This window comes from Protopterus annectens, chromosome 7.part0 (genome assembly GCF_019279795.1).
Source record: "Protopterus annectens isolate FY-2018-M chromosome 7.part0, PAN1.0, whole genome shotgun sequence".
NCBI lineage: Eukaryota > Metazoa > Chordata > Ceratodontiformes > Protopteridae > Protopterus > Protopterus annectens.
In genome coordinates this window covers 875,587,325-875,602,195 of record NC_056739.1, presented here as the reverse complement: position 1 = coordinate 875,602,195, position 14,871 = coordinate 875,587,325, and the positions used below count along the sequence as shown (strand labels likewise).

Below are 14,871 nucleotides of genomic sequence, written 5' to 3'. Positions count from 1 at the left end.
CAAAATATTCTTAAATCCATAATTGTATCAGTAAGGCAGCCAGTTGTCTTCGGTATATAATTCAGGCCCTTACTTAACAAAGAGATGTCAGAGTCAGTTAATTCAACAGAAGAAAGGTTGAACACTACCTTTTCTTTACCCACATTTTCTTTATCGTGGTATTGTGTAGAGAGTCTTCTGACAATTTCCTCTTTTGCCTTCCCCTGCTCATGGAACGTGACCTCCTTGGGCCTTTGTCCATGCGCACGGGTAAAGGGAGAGTTAAATTGGCATCAGCTACATGCTGATTAGCTTCCTTTGTTTTAGGACTAACTGCTGGCTCTGAAGTAACTGAAGGTTTGTTCTTAACAACATTAACTTCAGGGTATAGATTAATGTTTTCCTGTGCACTGGAATGCACTAACCTAATTACATCATTAGAATCATTTAATTCATTGCAAGGTGCATCACTTATTGCAATCTCTATATTATTATTTGTATTTACAATACTAGATCTCTCTTCTTCATTACTATCAGGTTGTGAGCCATAAGTAGATTTGCTATTATCTAAACCATTCAAATTAACATTATTAGGCATATTCAGACTGTCAGGAACATCTGTAGAGAACGCTGAACCTCTATTACTACCAGCATTTCTCGTATATGTATTATTTACATTAATTCTAGTAGGTTGTACAGTATTAACATTTGTCTGACCCTCATATACATTAGTAGCTAGTCTATCATTGTTATGTCTCTGCCAAACAAACACTTGACCTAGTTTAAAATCATTCAAGTCACGTATCACTTTATTTCTTTTTTGTTGCAAAAGTTTCCGATCATAGGCGGAAACACAGTCAAGTAAATTTTCAAATAGTGGATATACGATATTTTCAGGAAAGTCAGTAAATAAGTGTTTTTGTTTAGAATTAATTGAGTCAGTTAGTTTCTTTTCCTCAGGACTAAAAAAGTCAATCAAGAGCTTGAGATACTCACGACTGGTCTCTAAGTTGATGCGCTGCCAACGCACTAACAGTTCTGGAAAGTCAGTGCCTTGGCTAGGCATACAGAATACTCTCAAACCACGAGGCACTATATGGTGGTCAAGACAGTATCGGAAATGGGCACGCTGTGCCTGTAAACGTTTTAGTTTAAGGAAGTCCTTCTCAATGTCGTCCAGCGCTCGGTAAAGCACCTGCATGTCTACTGTCGCTCCGTTGACGTCAGCTGAGCTTGCTTCATCAAGCACAAACCAAGAAGGGTTGGAAATTCCATTCAAATATTTACGAAATCTGGTTTCGAGTGTTTCTCTGCCCCGGTGTTCACTTCTGGGCACATAATCTAATTCTATGCTTGACATTTTCTCGATAGTCACAAAATTAGCGTTGTAGTAGACAAAAATGGCAACAGCACAGTATGGATTTTTTGACAATATAAATACAGTCAAAACAGCTGAATTGAGTGTAGGAATTTTTTTTTGTTAAGTAGAAAAGGAGGAAACAGAAAATAATTCAAGGGTAAGAGCTAAGGGAGGGTGGGCCTTCCCAATAGTCTCACTGTACTCAAGAGAAAGAGTTAATGCGATGGAACTGGGAGAAGTGTCCAGTAACAAATTTATAATAAGAGGCAGGCAAAGCAAAAGCCACCAAGTTATAACACACACACACACACACACACACACACACACACACACACACACACACACACACACACACACACACACACACACACACACACATACTTTGCAACACTAAGCTCAGAATTATTAAATATCACTGAAACAGTTATAGCAGGTGCAAAAAATATACTTATATCAGCTTTGTATGTCAGATGGTGTTAGAAGTATTCTAGGCCAGTCAACAAGGACATCAGATCTTAAATATTGAGCACAGTCTTGCAAATATGTGAATCTTTTATAGTAGCAGGATGAAAGACTTTACCCTCAGGCAAAGCAGATAAGGACAGAAATAGGTATTTTCCACGTAAATCAAATGGAGCCGACCACAGTAAGCGTTCAAACTAAGTGAGAAATAACACACAAACTTTGCAACATTAAGCCCTGAATTATTAAATATCAGTTATATCAAGTGCAAAAATTATGCTTGTATCAGCTTTGTTTGTCAGATGGTGTTATAAGTATTCCAAGCCAGACAACAAGGGTAGAAGCTCTTAAATATTGAATACTTCATGAGTTCTGACTAAACCATCAAAACAGTGCACCAGATAAAAACATATCATTCCATACCACAACATTACAGTACAGAATAAAAGAAGGCATTTGTACAAGGAGCTCTTAAATATTGAATACTTCGAGTTCTGACTAAACCATCAAAACAGTGCACCAGATAAAAACATATCATTCCATACCACAACATTACAGTACAGAATAAAAGAAGGCATTTGTACAGGGAGGCAACACCTCTAATATGGAGGTTGTGTACACAGCACCATAGATCAGGGTCATATAAATGTAAAGAGCAAAGCTAGGTTTAAAAATAATTTAAGGTTTCTGAGGTATTTGTGACGAATACTGAACCTTGCCTAATTGCTGGTCCAGAGTACTGAGTGACAGCACAAAGTAAATAGCAGTGTTGTTTATAATCGCCGGGTCCAGGTACTCTGTTAGAACTACATTGAGTCCACTGTAGAAGAAGTGACTACTTTGGCTTTTTTTAACAGGGAAGTAACAGTCATTCTTTTCTTCAGTTCTATTTGTAAAGCTGGCTGCAGCCTCCTTAAACCCAGCAAAACTGAGTCCAAAGGGCTGCACTGTGAAAGAAGTGACTGCTTTTGGATTTTTAAAATAGGAACGTAACAGATCTTTCCTTTAGTTCAATTTCTAAAGATTGGGGGGGGTGCTGTTGCCACCTTCATTTCAACAAAACTGCATCCTTCTTTATGACTTATTTTATGAAGATGGACAAGTAGACTTGCTTAAGGGGGGTGATAGTTCACTTATAGTTCACTTACAAAGGGAATTAACCAAAAAACTCATCAGAACATCACTGTACCTGTGGCGGTCAAATTACGCTACTGCAGTGATATTCTGACATCTATCCAAATGCATTGGTGAGGTCCAGTTTTCTATATTATCACCTTCTATATTATCACCTTTTGTGTTTAACTCTTGTTGCTTGACTTTGGAGACAATAAAATTATTATTATGCATATGTCTTTATTGAGTTGCCACTTAACCCATGTCTGTCATATATGTCTCTAGTACAAATCTATGTACATAGTTCCAGTTTTGTTCTATTTTGACCCAGCTGTAAATAGATAAACCGAGTAAAGAAATTTGTGTACGTAGTTCATTTGTATGGATACATTACAATTTTTAATGTATATATTTCATTTGTCATACATTCTTCCAGTCTACATACATTTCTCTGGGTTGTGGCTGATTTGGGTCCTATAGGGGTCAGATCACCATTCCTGCCAACAAACCTTAAAAATAATGAATAAATACATTTAATGCCCATGACATATGCTGCTGAGCTCATTAGCAGTTGCACATTTTGTCAAACGATTCATGAGACTGAAATAGCTTAAATCTAGCAGTGTATGTTTGTGTTTGGGAAGGGAGATCATGTAGTGTAACAGTTTTGAAAAATAAATGCTAAATTTAAAATTGTAAACATTATGGGCAGTGTATTTTTAGCTGCCATTATAAACATGGATTTTTAATCAGATGTTTTCCCTTTCTTTTAGGGAGCATACCATCCTCAGACTCACGTGTACACTTTTCATGATGTAATGAAAGTTATAGAGTATGGTCGACTCTGGGGTATCAGGGTGATACCAGAGTTTGATACTCCAGGGCACACTGCATCATGGGGCAAAGGTAAGACGTCACTTTTGTCCATTTTTATTTCTTAACTGTAATATTATTCTTAAATGCTGGCTTTCTTTAAAGAACCACCATAGTCAAAAACTGAAAAAAGATTTATTTTGTACAATACCAAGACAATGTAAAAAACACAAGAATAATGCTAGGTAGGAAGTCACAGGGACCAGAAAATGCTTAATGCTTATGAGTTCTAGACATGTTTTTCAAGCACTTAATGTCCACATTCCAGACTGAGCAGGCCCAACAGTGGCAATAATGGTGTAAATGTGTTTATCCTTCCAGTTCTCAAGACTGGCATTAAAGGTAACCAGTATACTACTGTGGTCTGGAGTGGTAAGTTCCTTCATAGGCCAGCAATATGTTTAGTTAGGAACCTATCTTTCCAGTAATATGATTTTGCTGTAAGCTAAATATGCAGACTTTGACATACAGATACATTCTAGAGATTTAAAAAAAAATCAACACCAAAACGATTTGTCTGGCTTATGACTGTACAAGTTTAATATTGAAAGAAGTAGTGTGCGGACATTAATATGATAGTTCTGTATTTTTTTTTTGTATCATATGAAGCAAAACAGTGTTATCTGGTGAATGAGCCCTCTTCAGGTACGGTTTATATAGACCGAGCAGAAGTTAAGCAGTTTAAGTAAAGAATAATTTCAGCCTGCCTGAAATGAATTAGAGTATCTCAGCAGCCTTGCATATAAGGTAACAACCTCTGCTAAAGACATTTCCAGTGACCTAATATACCAAAACTGTCTGTAAGAAAAGTGTGCTAGAAAGTACCTTGGGCCATTTATTGTTTGATAGACTAGAATCTTCTGAAAGGACTCGCTGGCAGGGGGTGTAATCTCTGCTTGGATCCTACCCAGCATGATGTAGGCGAAACTGATACTAGGCTGATAGACTTCAGGTTGAGAATCTTTAAAATCATGTAATGTGTTTTTGGTATCTCTCTGTCTCACACCTTGTCAGGATGACATGCAGCACAGAAGTAGGAGTTTAAACAAAGTAATTGCAGTGAAGACTCTAGTGATCCAGGTGTGTGTGTGTGTGTGTGTCTATGTGTGTGCGCGAGTCCTACAGTAGGCTGGCATCCTGTCTGGAATTAGTTTCCAGTTTGTACCCACTGATTGCTAGAACAGGTTCCAGCTTCCCCTTCATCATGAGTTGAATAGAATGGATAACTGGAAATTGAACAAACGAATCTATGCATTGTAAAATGCTTCATCATATAATTTGGTGTGTACCAGTTCCTTGTGAAGTTTACCTCCTATTAAGATGGATTAGAGAGAATGCAGACTGATACTTGTGGGAGGACGTGTCATAATGTACAAATGGTAGAAAAGATTTTATTTGTATTTTTTCTCTGTAGATTGTCTTTTTCAAAATAAATATGTGGACATTGCAGTACATCTTTATGTTCATGACAAAAAAAAGAAAAAAAAAAGAATCCCTTTCTGGGTAACTAATTGGCACAGATTTTGTATGTACACATTTTTTTTCAGAAGTGCCAGTTATTGCTTGCTACTTTTTTGGGTTATACAATATCCCTTTATCATTAAAGGCACTGTTATCTTATTAATGGGCATTGATGCTTTCATTTCTTTCAGAATTAAAATACTAGCTTCCTAGTTATCGAAATCTGTATTTGATAAATGTGAAATTCTAATGGTTACAGGTGTTGTATCGTGAAACAGAAATCTAGCTATAAATTTTAACTTTGTATTCACACACACATCACAGTGCTCACCCACCGCGTAAAAAAAAATTCAAATGGTGTACCATGTGTAAAAGAGAATTTGCCATCTCCACTCTACAGTCTTACGTAAGACACTAAGGGTACTTTTAAAATTTGTAATTCTAACTTTAAGTAAGTTGGGTATGAGAAGCTGAAGTTTAATCAGTTACATACACCTTCTGGTTTCCAAATGCTCTAATAACTTTTAGAGAACCTAAATAATGTATTAATTTGAAAACTGAACATAGGGCTCACTAGACCCTTGTGCTGATGAATTCTCTAGCAACTGACCAACAAAAGTAACACTTCTGGCCAGTTTAAAATGTTAGCTAACTCTGTCCTTTTCTGCAGAGCAGTGCAGTATTTAAAACATCATTGGCAGGCTTTAATCATCAGCATTCAGTGGTAACGGAAAACACACATTTTAATGGGCTTTAAAAGTCCAGTTATGGTACTGTTAAGATCACTGTGTCTGCAGGTCATATGTCATACCTACTTATTTAAAAATACATTTTTATTTATCATTTGTATACAGATTATATATTGACGTTAATACTTTTAACATTCTGGAAAATGCATTAATAGGACCAACATGTCCAAAGAAAAGGTAAGGAGGGATCCACGCAGAAAGGCTGCATAACAGATTAGGCTGTAACATAATATTTTGTAGCTTTATGGAATTGGTGTTTTAACTTGCGTATATGATATTTTCACTCTGATCTAACATTGGTTTCATAGGTTCACAGGTTTTGTTTACAGTTGTCCAGACCTTGTGGTCATTGAAAAGCAATGACTCCCTGATGTTAAAACATCTCTTTCACACCTATAATCTAAGATCAATTTAAAGTGTTCAGTATCTTTGACCAAACTTATTTCTGTATTAGCCTTTTCCACAATCTCAAGATTGATTTGGAGATGCATTGATCACTTTAACTGTTCTGTGAATGAATTGCCTGTCACGTGTGTCAAGATCCTTTTTTCTTATAAATATGGCCACCTGTCAGTGCCTTCAATTAGTTTTGAAGGTATTAAATGCCAAGTATGGCTTATCCCTGAATAACTTAAATTTAGTCCTGAATAAGGCAAGTGTTTTAAAGATGGCATTAATGTGGTGAACCTTCATTAAACTACTTCCAACTAGTTTTATTTGAGTGATGTAAACACAGAATGGAGAATTATATTCCATAATAGGTCTTACACATTATTGGTATATTTCAGCTTAGTTGTGAGAATTGGTTCTGCACAATGTGTCAGTAGAAAATACAAGTAGGTGAGAGTTTGGCATAATGGTTATGGTATTTCCCCTACAAACATAAGATGTAGGATTTGATTCTCACATGGGGTAATTGGCTAGGGTTAAAATGGTCCATAAGGACAGTTAGCCTAGTACTACTCTATGAAATATAACTGCCCATGTATGCCTGTGTCTTTGTCATTCTTTTCAGCAATCCTGATATACCAAGTATTGCATAATGTCAGAAGTAAAGAACAAAGCTTTCCATGTACAATAAGTCTCAGAAGTGACTGAAAATAGCTAGCTTAATTTTTCATTTGAAAAATGGTTCAGCTGCATTTGTCAAGTGTCCCATTTCTACAGAATAGTTTTCCTGAATGCCAAAAGTTGTGAATCCAGAAATTTGATTTGTTCCTAACTGCAAGTAGAATCTCTAAGAAGTATAGAGGTGCAGATTGCTAATTTCTGCACAAAAAGCTTATAATGCATTTTGAGTTTAGAGAGGGAGAAAGCAGGGATGTTGTAGTGACGAGATAAATGTTTGAGTTACTGTGGGCCATAAAAGAATGTATCATTTGTTTGCTATTTAAGTTCATATGTTCATAGACAAGTACTAAGCTAACTGCCCTCATTGGCCTTTTTAAGCGTAGCTAATTTCTCTTTTGTGAGAATCAGACCCTATGTCTGTCAGGTAAACATCTTGGCCATTATGCCACTCTCTCTTAACAAAAGATGGGAGAAGTATTTCATGCATTGATTCATAGGTTCATTGGTAAATATTAGCATAACTGCCCTAAAGGGCCATTTTAAGCTTATTAATAATCAGAGGTCTGTAGGTGATCACAAAGTACCACAGAGTCTTTTGATGCTTCTGTTTACGGAATTAAACAGTTGAGCCAAACACTGTAAACTTGATAAGTTGCATGATTTTATTGCAAAGCAAAACTGTACATGGTATCAGAAATGATGACACAAGAGGCAGATGCATTGTTAAGCCATAAATAAAGCAGTTGCTGTGTGCAAAGCAAGTGAAATTCTCATTACAATTGAAAGAGCTAATTGAAGTGTTTGAGTGTGGAATGATTTTTGAATTGGAAAAGATGAAAAAGTAGAACTGGTCACATTTTATCTGAGAGAAAAGAGAAGCAATACAGCATTACAGAGAAATCTTTGTGCAGCAGGCATTGTTGTAAGCTTAATAAAAACAGTTATCCTGCTAGTGATCAAATCTGTAAAAACTGCCACAAAATGAATTTATTTTGCTACAGTTTATAAACTGAAATAAATGTACAGTTAGAGAGCCAAGAGATATGAAAAGGAGTTATTTGCCGATACAGTTTTGGAGTTGAGAATGTGCCCAGTGTAAGTTGTGTGCCTGATAATAAGTAAAGACAGGCCAGAACCAGAAACTGAGTTAGATTGTCAGAATTAGAAAAATTTAGACTCATTACTGGAATGCAGTGTAATATAGTGTCTGCTCAAACATTCAAAATATTGTGTCTGAAAGAGTAGTGGGTAAATTGCTTATTTATATGGATTAGCTAAAATCAAAGGCCCCAAAGTAGTTGTCTGCTATGAGTAAACATAACAGCAAGGCTCATTTCCAGGTAGTTGCCATTGTAACAGTCGCTTCAGTATTAAGCCATTTGACTTACTGAAGTCTTGGCCTGGTGATTCAAAGTAGAAAGGAATAATGATGAAGCACGGGGGAACTTCAGGAAATAAGGGAGGGTGGAATTTTGGATACAGGTCCTTAAGGAGAATAACAGCCGTATAGAATATTATATTCATAAAGTAGCAGAAAGTATTCAAAGAACTAAGCCAACACTGTAAATGAGATTTTACTGATAGGGATGACCGCAATTAGGGGTACAGAGAAGAGGCAAAAGGGGGATGAAATTTACTGGAGAAAAATGCAAACGATCAAGGGTATTGGGAGCAAATAGAGCACCCCTGCATTACCAGACTATAATACATACCACACCTTTCGGCCACCTAACCTGGACCAAAACACTAAAAGCGGTGGCTTGTCCGTATTCATTAAGGATATCCACACCTCCAGGCTAGTTGCTCAGCATAATTTATCCGAGATTATCCAAGTGCAACTAACTCTGGGCAAGACTACAATCCAAATTGTAGCTTGCTACAGATCTCCCACCATGCCCCAGAATTCCCACTCCTCATTTCTCGGTACACTGGAAAATATTAGGGTACAACCTAACACCCTAATAATTGGCGATTTCAACTACCCCACCATTAACTGGAGAAAACTACTCCTGTACCAACTGTTTTGCTCAACGTTTTCTGGAATTCATAAATTCCAACGCCTTGGATCAACTTATCCACACCCCTACAATGGGCAGCAATATCCTAGGCCCGGTCATTGCCAACATGGGCAACTGGTGTTCCACACCAGAGGTCATTTTCTTGTTGGTCGGATCCGACCACAAACTAATCACCGTAGACATCCACATCCCACCCGCCATTAGGGAAACCACCATAAAAAAATTTCTCCAACGCCGACTTCACGCTTCTTAAGACAGAAGTGGCAAACTTCACGACACCCATGCAGACAGACAATAGAGGTACGACTGCTGAATCCTACACAAATGCACTTTATAGGCACTTACATGAGTGCATGGATTGTGCTGTTCCTAACAGAACCAACATGCTATCCTGCACTAGCACTCAGAACTGCTGAGTTACAGCACAATGGCACTAAATATACAGAACCAACTGATATTGCCAACACCCTGGCAGATAAGTTCAGTGCTAACTTTACCCTCCTCTCACCCCCTAAAGGGCCCATCTCTATACCGGAAGAATGCAAAGTTCCTGTAATCAAAGCTGCACAGGTAAAAACCACACTCTCCAAAGCCAAGAACACAGCATCCATGGGACCTGACAACATCCCAGGCTGCATTCTACATGAACTACAGACGAACTGGCACCTCACGTAAATACCATGTTTAATCATAGCCTCACCTCTGGCTTTGTGCCCACTGAATGGTGCACAGCGACGGTTATCCCACTCCACAAAGGGGGGTCCACCACGGACCCCGGGAACTACTGCCCCATTAGCCTGACGAGCCTGGTGTGCAAGGCCATGGAACGTATCATCATGGAACTTGTAAACAAAGACATTAGTAATCTCCAAACTTTGGACCCCACCCAGTTTGGGTTTGTAAAAGGCAGATCATGTCTTCTAAACCCGATAGACTTCTTTGAAGCAGTCACCAAAGCCGTAGGTGAGGATAAGGTGGTTCACACAGCCTGTCTAGATCTCGCCAAGGCTTTCAACACCATCCCCCACTCTGGAATTATAGATAAACTCACTAAACTATGTATAAATCCCTATGTCACAAGATGGGTTGCCAACTGACTCACTGACAGGAACCCCCCACACTGTGAAAGTAGCAAACTCCAAATCCGACTTCAGACCAGTGACAAGTGGAGTACCACAGGGTTCAGTCCTGGGACCTCTCCTGTTTGGTATCTACATGTTCTTCGTGTTTCACTGTTGCAGTCATCACATTTGGGTTATCTGCCTGCAGGTAGTCCTCAGCCGGCCTGAATACCAGAGTTTTCAGATTTCTGCGTTGGATGCTGTCTCTTCTTCCATGAAGTCAGATCGTCAGGGGTATAAAACATGCAGCCGTTGCCATTACATCATTCTTTCTTGCCGTGCGGTGCCCGAAGCAGAAGCAGTTTGCAAGTGCCGGTGAGCCGACTCCTGAAATTTTCATTTTTGAGTTTCAGACCCAAAGTCTTCAAAAAAGATAAGTACCCCTTTGGGGATCCCTTTTCTTGCTCCAACCGATGTCAGTAAAAGTTAACAATTGTCTTACCTGTGGAAAGCAAATACCTCATAGAGATTTTCATTCATACTGCATCCCCTGTCTAGGCCCAGACCACGACATCCCTCGCTGTCGGTTTTGTGCCTTGTTCAACCCCTGAACTGTTCGTCGTTGGGCTATTTTTGCAGCTAATTACTTTCGTACTCTGTCTCAGTACTCCGAAATGGCTTTAAGCCATCCAACTACCAATCTTCTGAAAAAACGTAAGGATAAAGACAGAGACAGACCGCATAGGTCCAAAACTGCAGACGACGCTTCCATTAAGTTAGTCGCCAGTCTGCCGCCTCACTGAGTACCGGCAGACTGGCGACGCTTCCATTAAGTTAGTCGCCAGTCTGCCGGTACTCAGTGAGGCGCTTTCGCAGCCCCTGATACCCGCTACTTCAGATTCGCAGGCCTCTACTGAGACCCATTCGGGTATGCCACGAGATGCTTCGACTATGGATCCTGTGGATGTCTCTGTCTTGGATGGGTCCGGAGCTGCTGTGCAGGCACCGGCTTCTGAGGGTGTATTCAGGCCTGCAGACATTCATATTAAACAGACGCCTTTGTTTCCATCGAGAAGTTCCGATTCTCTCAGGCCTAAAACTCGCACAATGCCTACAAAACAGATGACAAAACTGTACGCTCAGGCCCACAGGCCTCAGAAACAAATGCTTAGAATGCCTAAAGACCTTATTACCTTAATTAGGGGAAGCCAGCCTTCCCCCTCTAAGAGACCTAGAACTGAATTTCTTTCTGATTCTTCTGATGAGGAATCTGATATTTCTGCTCCTTCTGATTACCAGGATTTGCCCTTATCTACTTATGAGGATTCTGATGCAGTGTATTCCATTCCCTCTGCCTCCCCCCAGAAGATCTTTCCTTCGGTGAAACCTTCCATACTCTTAGGGAGCATTTCCGCTGGGAAAGCCAGGATTACTCTGAGTCCAGAAAGAGACTTAGGGGGTTTCTACTCCTGCCTCAACATAGGCCTTTAGCTATCCCTCCTGTTCTGGACATTGTAGATGATGCTTTCTTGGAATCTAGCCTTACCCCAGACACTTTACCTCCAGCTCCAGAAAACCTGACAGGTACTACAGAGTACCTGACTCTCACAAGTTCCTCTTCAAGAATCCTTCTGCGGATCCAGAGACCATTTCCCAAAGACCTAAAGGCATTAAGGCCACTGCTGCCTAAAATCCTACCCCTTCTGATAGAGATTCTAGAGCCTTAGACAAATTGGGTAAGAAGGTATACACTTCTGTTACTTTGGCCATTAGGTCTTTAAATTGCCAGTTTCATATGTTAAAGTATCAGCCGCATGTTATGGGACTGCTTAAACAGAAAATTATGTTGATTCCTGACTGTGCTGAACACAAAGAATTACAAGATTTAATGCATTCGGCAGAAGTACTTTGCAATGTGGTTTTGATGCTTTAGAAGCATCTTGCAGGGCTTGCTGTCACTGGGTCTGTACTTAGAAGGCACACTTGGCTTAAGGAACAAAACTTGCCAGGTCATGTTAAAGCTAAATTACTGGATGCTCCCTTAAACCAAGACTGCCTTTTTGGCAACAAAGCAGAAGTCCTCAAAAGGATGGAGGAAAAAGCTAAGTCTATGCAAACTGTTAAATATTTCCTCCAAGTACAGCCTCCCAGATTCAGTAGGCATTGGCCTTCAAATAACTGGTCCTTTCTAGTCCCTTCCAGGCCTTCAGTCCAAACCCAGAAATAGCAGACCACCTAGGCTGCAGTCTCAGGCTATGCACAGACCTAGGCAGTGGGGGGCTCCCACTTCCAAAGCAAGGAGTAGTAAGCCACCCCCTATGGTAAAACGGCACAATGACTTAACCTTAACCCTTCAAGCCCTGCTCAACTACCTGCTCCCTTAGGAGAAAAACTCTTGGAACTCATTACCCAGGACAAATGGGGTTTGAACATAGTTTCCCAAGGATACAGATTCCACTTCCACACACTACCAACCCCAAATGGTTGGCCAGCCCTACCCCCAAATCAATGGGCAGAGGCCTAACAGCAGGTGTTCTCTCTTCTCAGTATGAGGGCTATGCAACCTGTCCCAGCAGAACAAAGAGGACAAGATTTTTATTCAAGACTTTTTCTGGTACCCAGAAAAGACAACTACTGGCATCCTATCCTGGACCTCTCTATTCTCAACACCTTTCTGGTAGTTTCAAAATTCAAAATGCTAACTCTTCAACAGCTTCTTCCTATGCTAGCCAAGGATGCCTGGCTAGCACCCTTAGACTTAAAGGAAGCTTACCTGCACATCCCAGTAAGTGAATTTTGCAGGAAATACCTAGGCTTCAGGGCAGGCCCCATGCACTATCAGTTCTCTGCACTTTCCTTTGGCTTATCTATTGCACCTAGGGTATTCACAAGGTGTCTAGCTCCAGCCATTGCATTTTGCAGGCAGAAAAATATTTAAATTTATCCATACTTGGACGATTGTCTGATTCATGCAGAAAGCCAGGACTTGCTATTACAACACCTGGCATTCGTAAAGAAACTTCTAACATCACTGGGTTACAACATAAATGAAAAGAAATCTCACCTAGTACCCTGCCATCAGATTGTATTCCTGGGAGCAAGCTTGAACACAACTTCCCAGATGGCATTCCTGACTCCAGAGAAACAGGTTTATTTGACAACCTACTTCAAACTACTGGCCACAAAAACCCCAGTTATCTGCAAGGAAAATACTGCAAACCCTGGGGTTCATGGCCTCTTGCATTCTACTAATTCCATATGCAAAACTGCATATGAGGAAACTCCAATGGTATTTAAAAAGCCTATGGTGTCCACACTCTCAGGACCTGGAATCAATGATTTCTATCATTCCGTGTATAAAGACAGGGTTCCTTTGGTGGGCAGAGGCCTGCTACTGCAACAAAGGCTCCCTTTTTACTCTACCCCCTGCCGCCAAAACCCTAACAACAGATGCATCAGACTATGCATGGGGGGCTCACATGGCAGGGCAGTGCATTCAGGGCAAATGGAACCAGAGACAGATGCACCTGCATATCAATCAAAAAGAAATGTTAGCCATATAGAATGCTGTGACAGCCTTCAAAGACCGTATTCTTCCTGGACAGCTATTGGTAAAGACAGACAACACCACAGTTATGTGGTACATAAACAAGCAGGGGGGACCCACTCATACCCTCTCTGCAGACTAGTCATGGCTCTGTGGAACACAGCGTAGAGCTACCAAATACACCTACAAGCTCAATTGCTGTCAGGCAAACTAAATTCACTGGCAGACAACTTAAGCAGAAATCTCATGGAACCACACGAATGGAAACTAGAACCAAAAATCTTTAACCTCTTGAAGAACAAATGGGGGACTCTGAAGGTAGACCTGTTTACCTCCCCTCTGAACTACCAATTGGACAAATTCTGCACAAGGACTCCCCACAGTCAAGCTTGGAAAGTGGATGCCCTGTCTTTTACCTGGGAAAGCCTCTCAGTTTATGCCTTTCCACCTCTGCCTCTCCTCTCAAAGGTTCTACTAAAGATCAAACAAGACAAGCCAAGGACAATACTGATTGCACCAGACTTGCCACGCCAGCAGTGGTACCCCCTCTTGCACAGTATGACACTGCTGCAACCATGGCACCTGCCTCAGACCCCTTCCCTGCTGTCCCAGCAGGCGGGCTAGATTCTTCACCCTCAGCTTTAAACCCTGAACCTTGCAGCCTGGCTAATTCCTTGAGCTCTCCTCTAGCATCCCTCAGTAAGCAGGTGCTGGATGTCATTCTGGAGGCAAGGAGGCCTAGTACTAGAAAATCCTATGTTGAAAAGTGGAAAAGATACTGTTCCTGGAGCCAGGCTCAGGGGATGGGCACAACAGTGCCCAGCTTACCTCATATTCTTCAGTACTTAACAGAAATGCTCCACAAGGGCCTATCCTTCTCATCAATTAAACTTCACGTCTCTGCCATTTCAGCACATTATAATACTGAGCCACCCCTCTTCTCTCAACCCCTGCTAAAACAATTCCTTAGAGGGGCCAAGAATTTAAGACCCCCCCAGGAGTGCACCAACTTCAGCACTCCAGCCGGGACCTTAAATTTGTATTGGAAAAGCTCACTCTTCCCCCCGTTGAGCCAGCTGCAACAGCAGAGTTGAAATTCCTTTCTTGGAAAACAGCTTTCCTTTTAGCCATCACTTCAGCAAGAAGTGTGTCTGAATTACAGGCCCTCGTGGCAGTG

At 40.5% G+C, this 14,871-nt stretch overlaps 1 protein-coding gene across 1 annotated transcript in view; it reads left to right on the top strand.

Moving 5' to 3' along the window:
- LOC122806757 (beta-hexosaminidase subunit alpha-like) overlaps positions 1-14,871 on the top strand; it is a 906,429-nt gene that overhangs the window by 393,382 nt on the left and 498,176 nt on the right. The window contains exon 7 of the mRNA XM_044077450.1: positions 3,688-3,820. Coding sequence (XP_043933385.1) covers positions 3,688-3,820 — 133 coding nt within the window. The remainder of the gene's footprint in view (positions 1-3,687; positions 3,821-14,871) is intronic.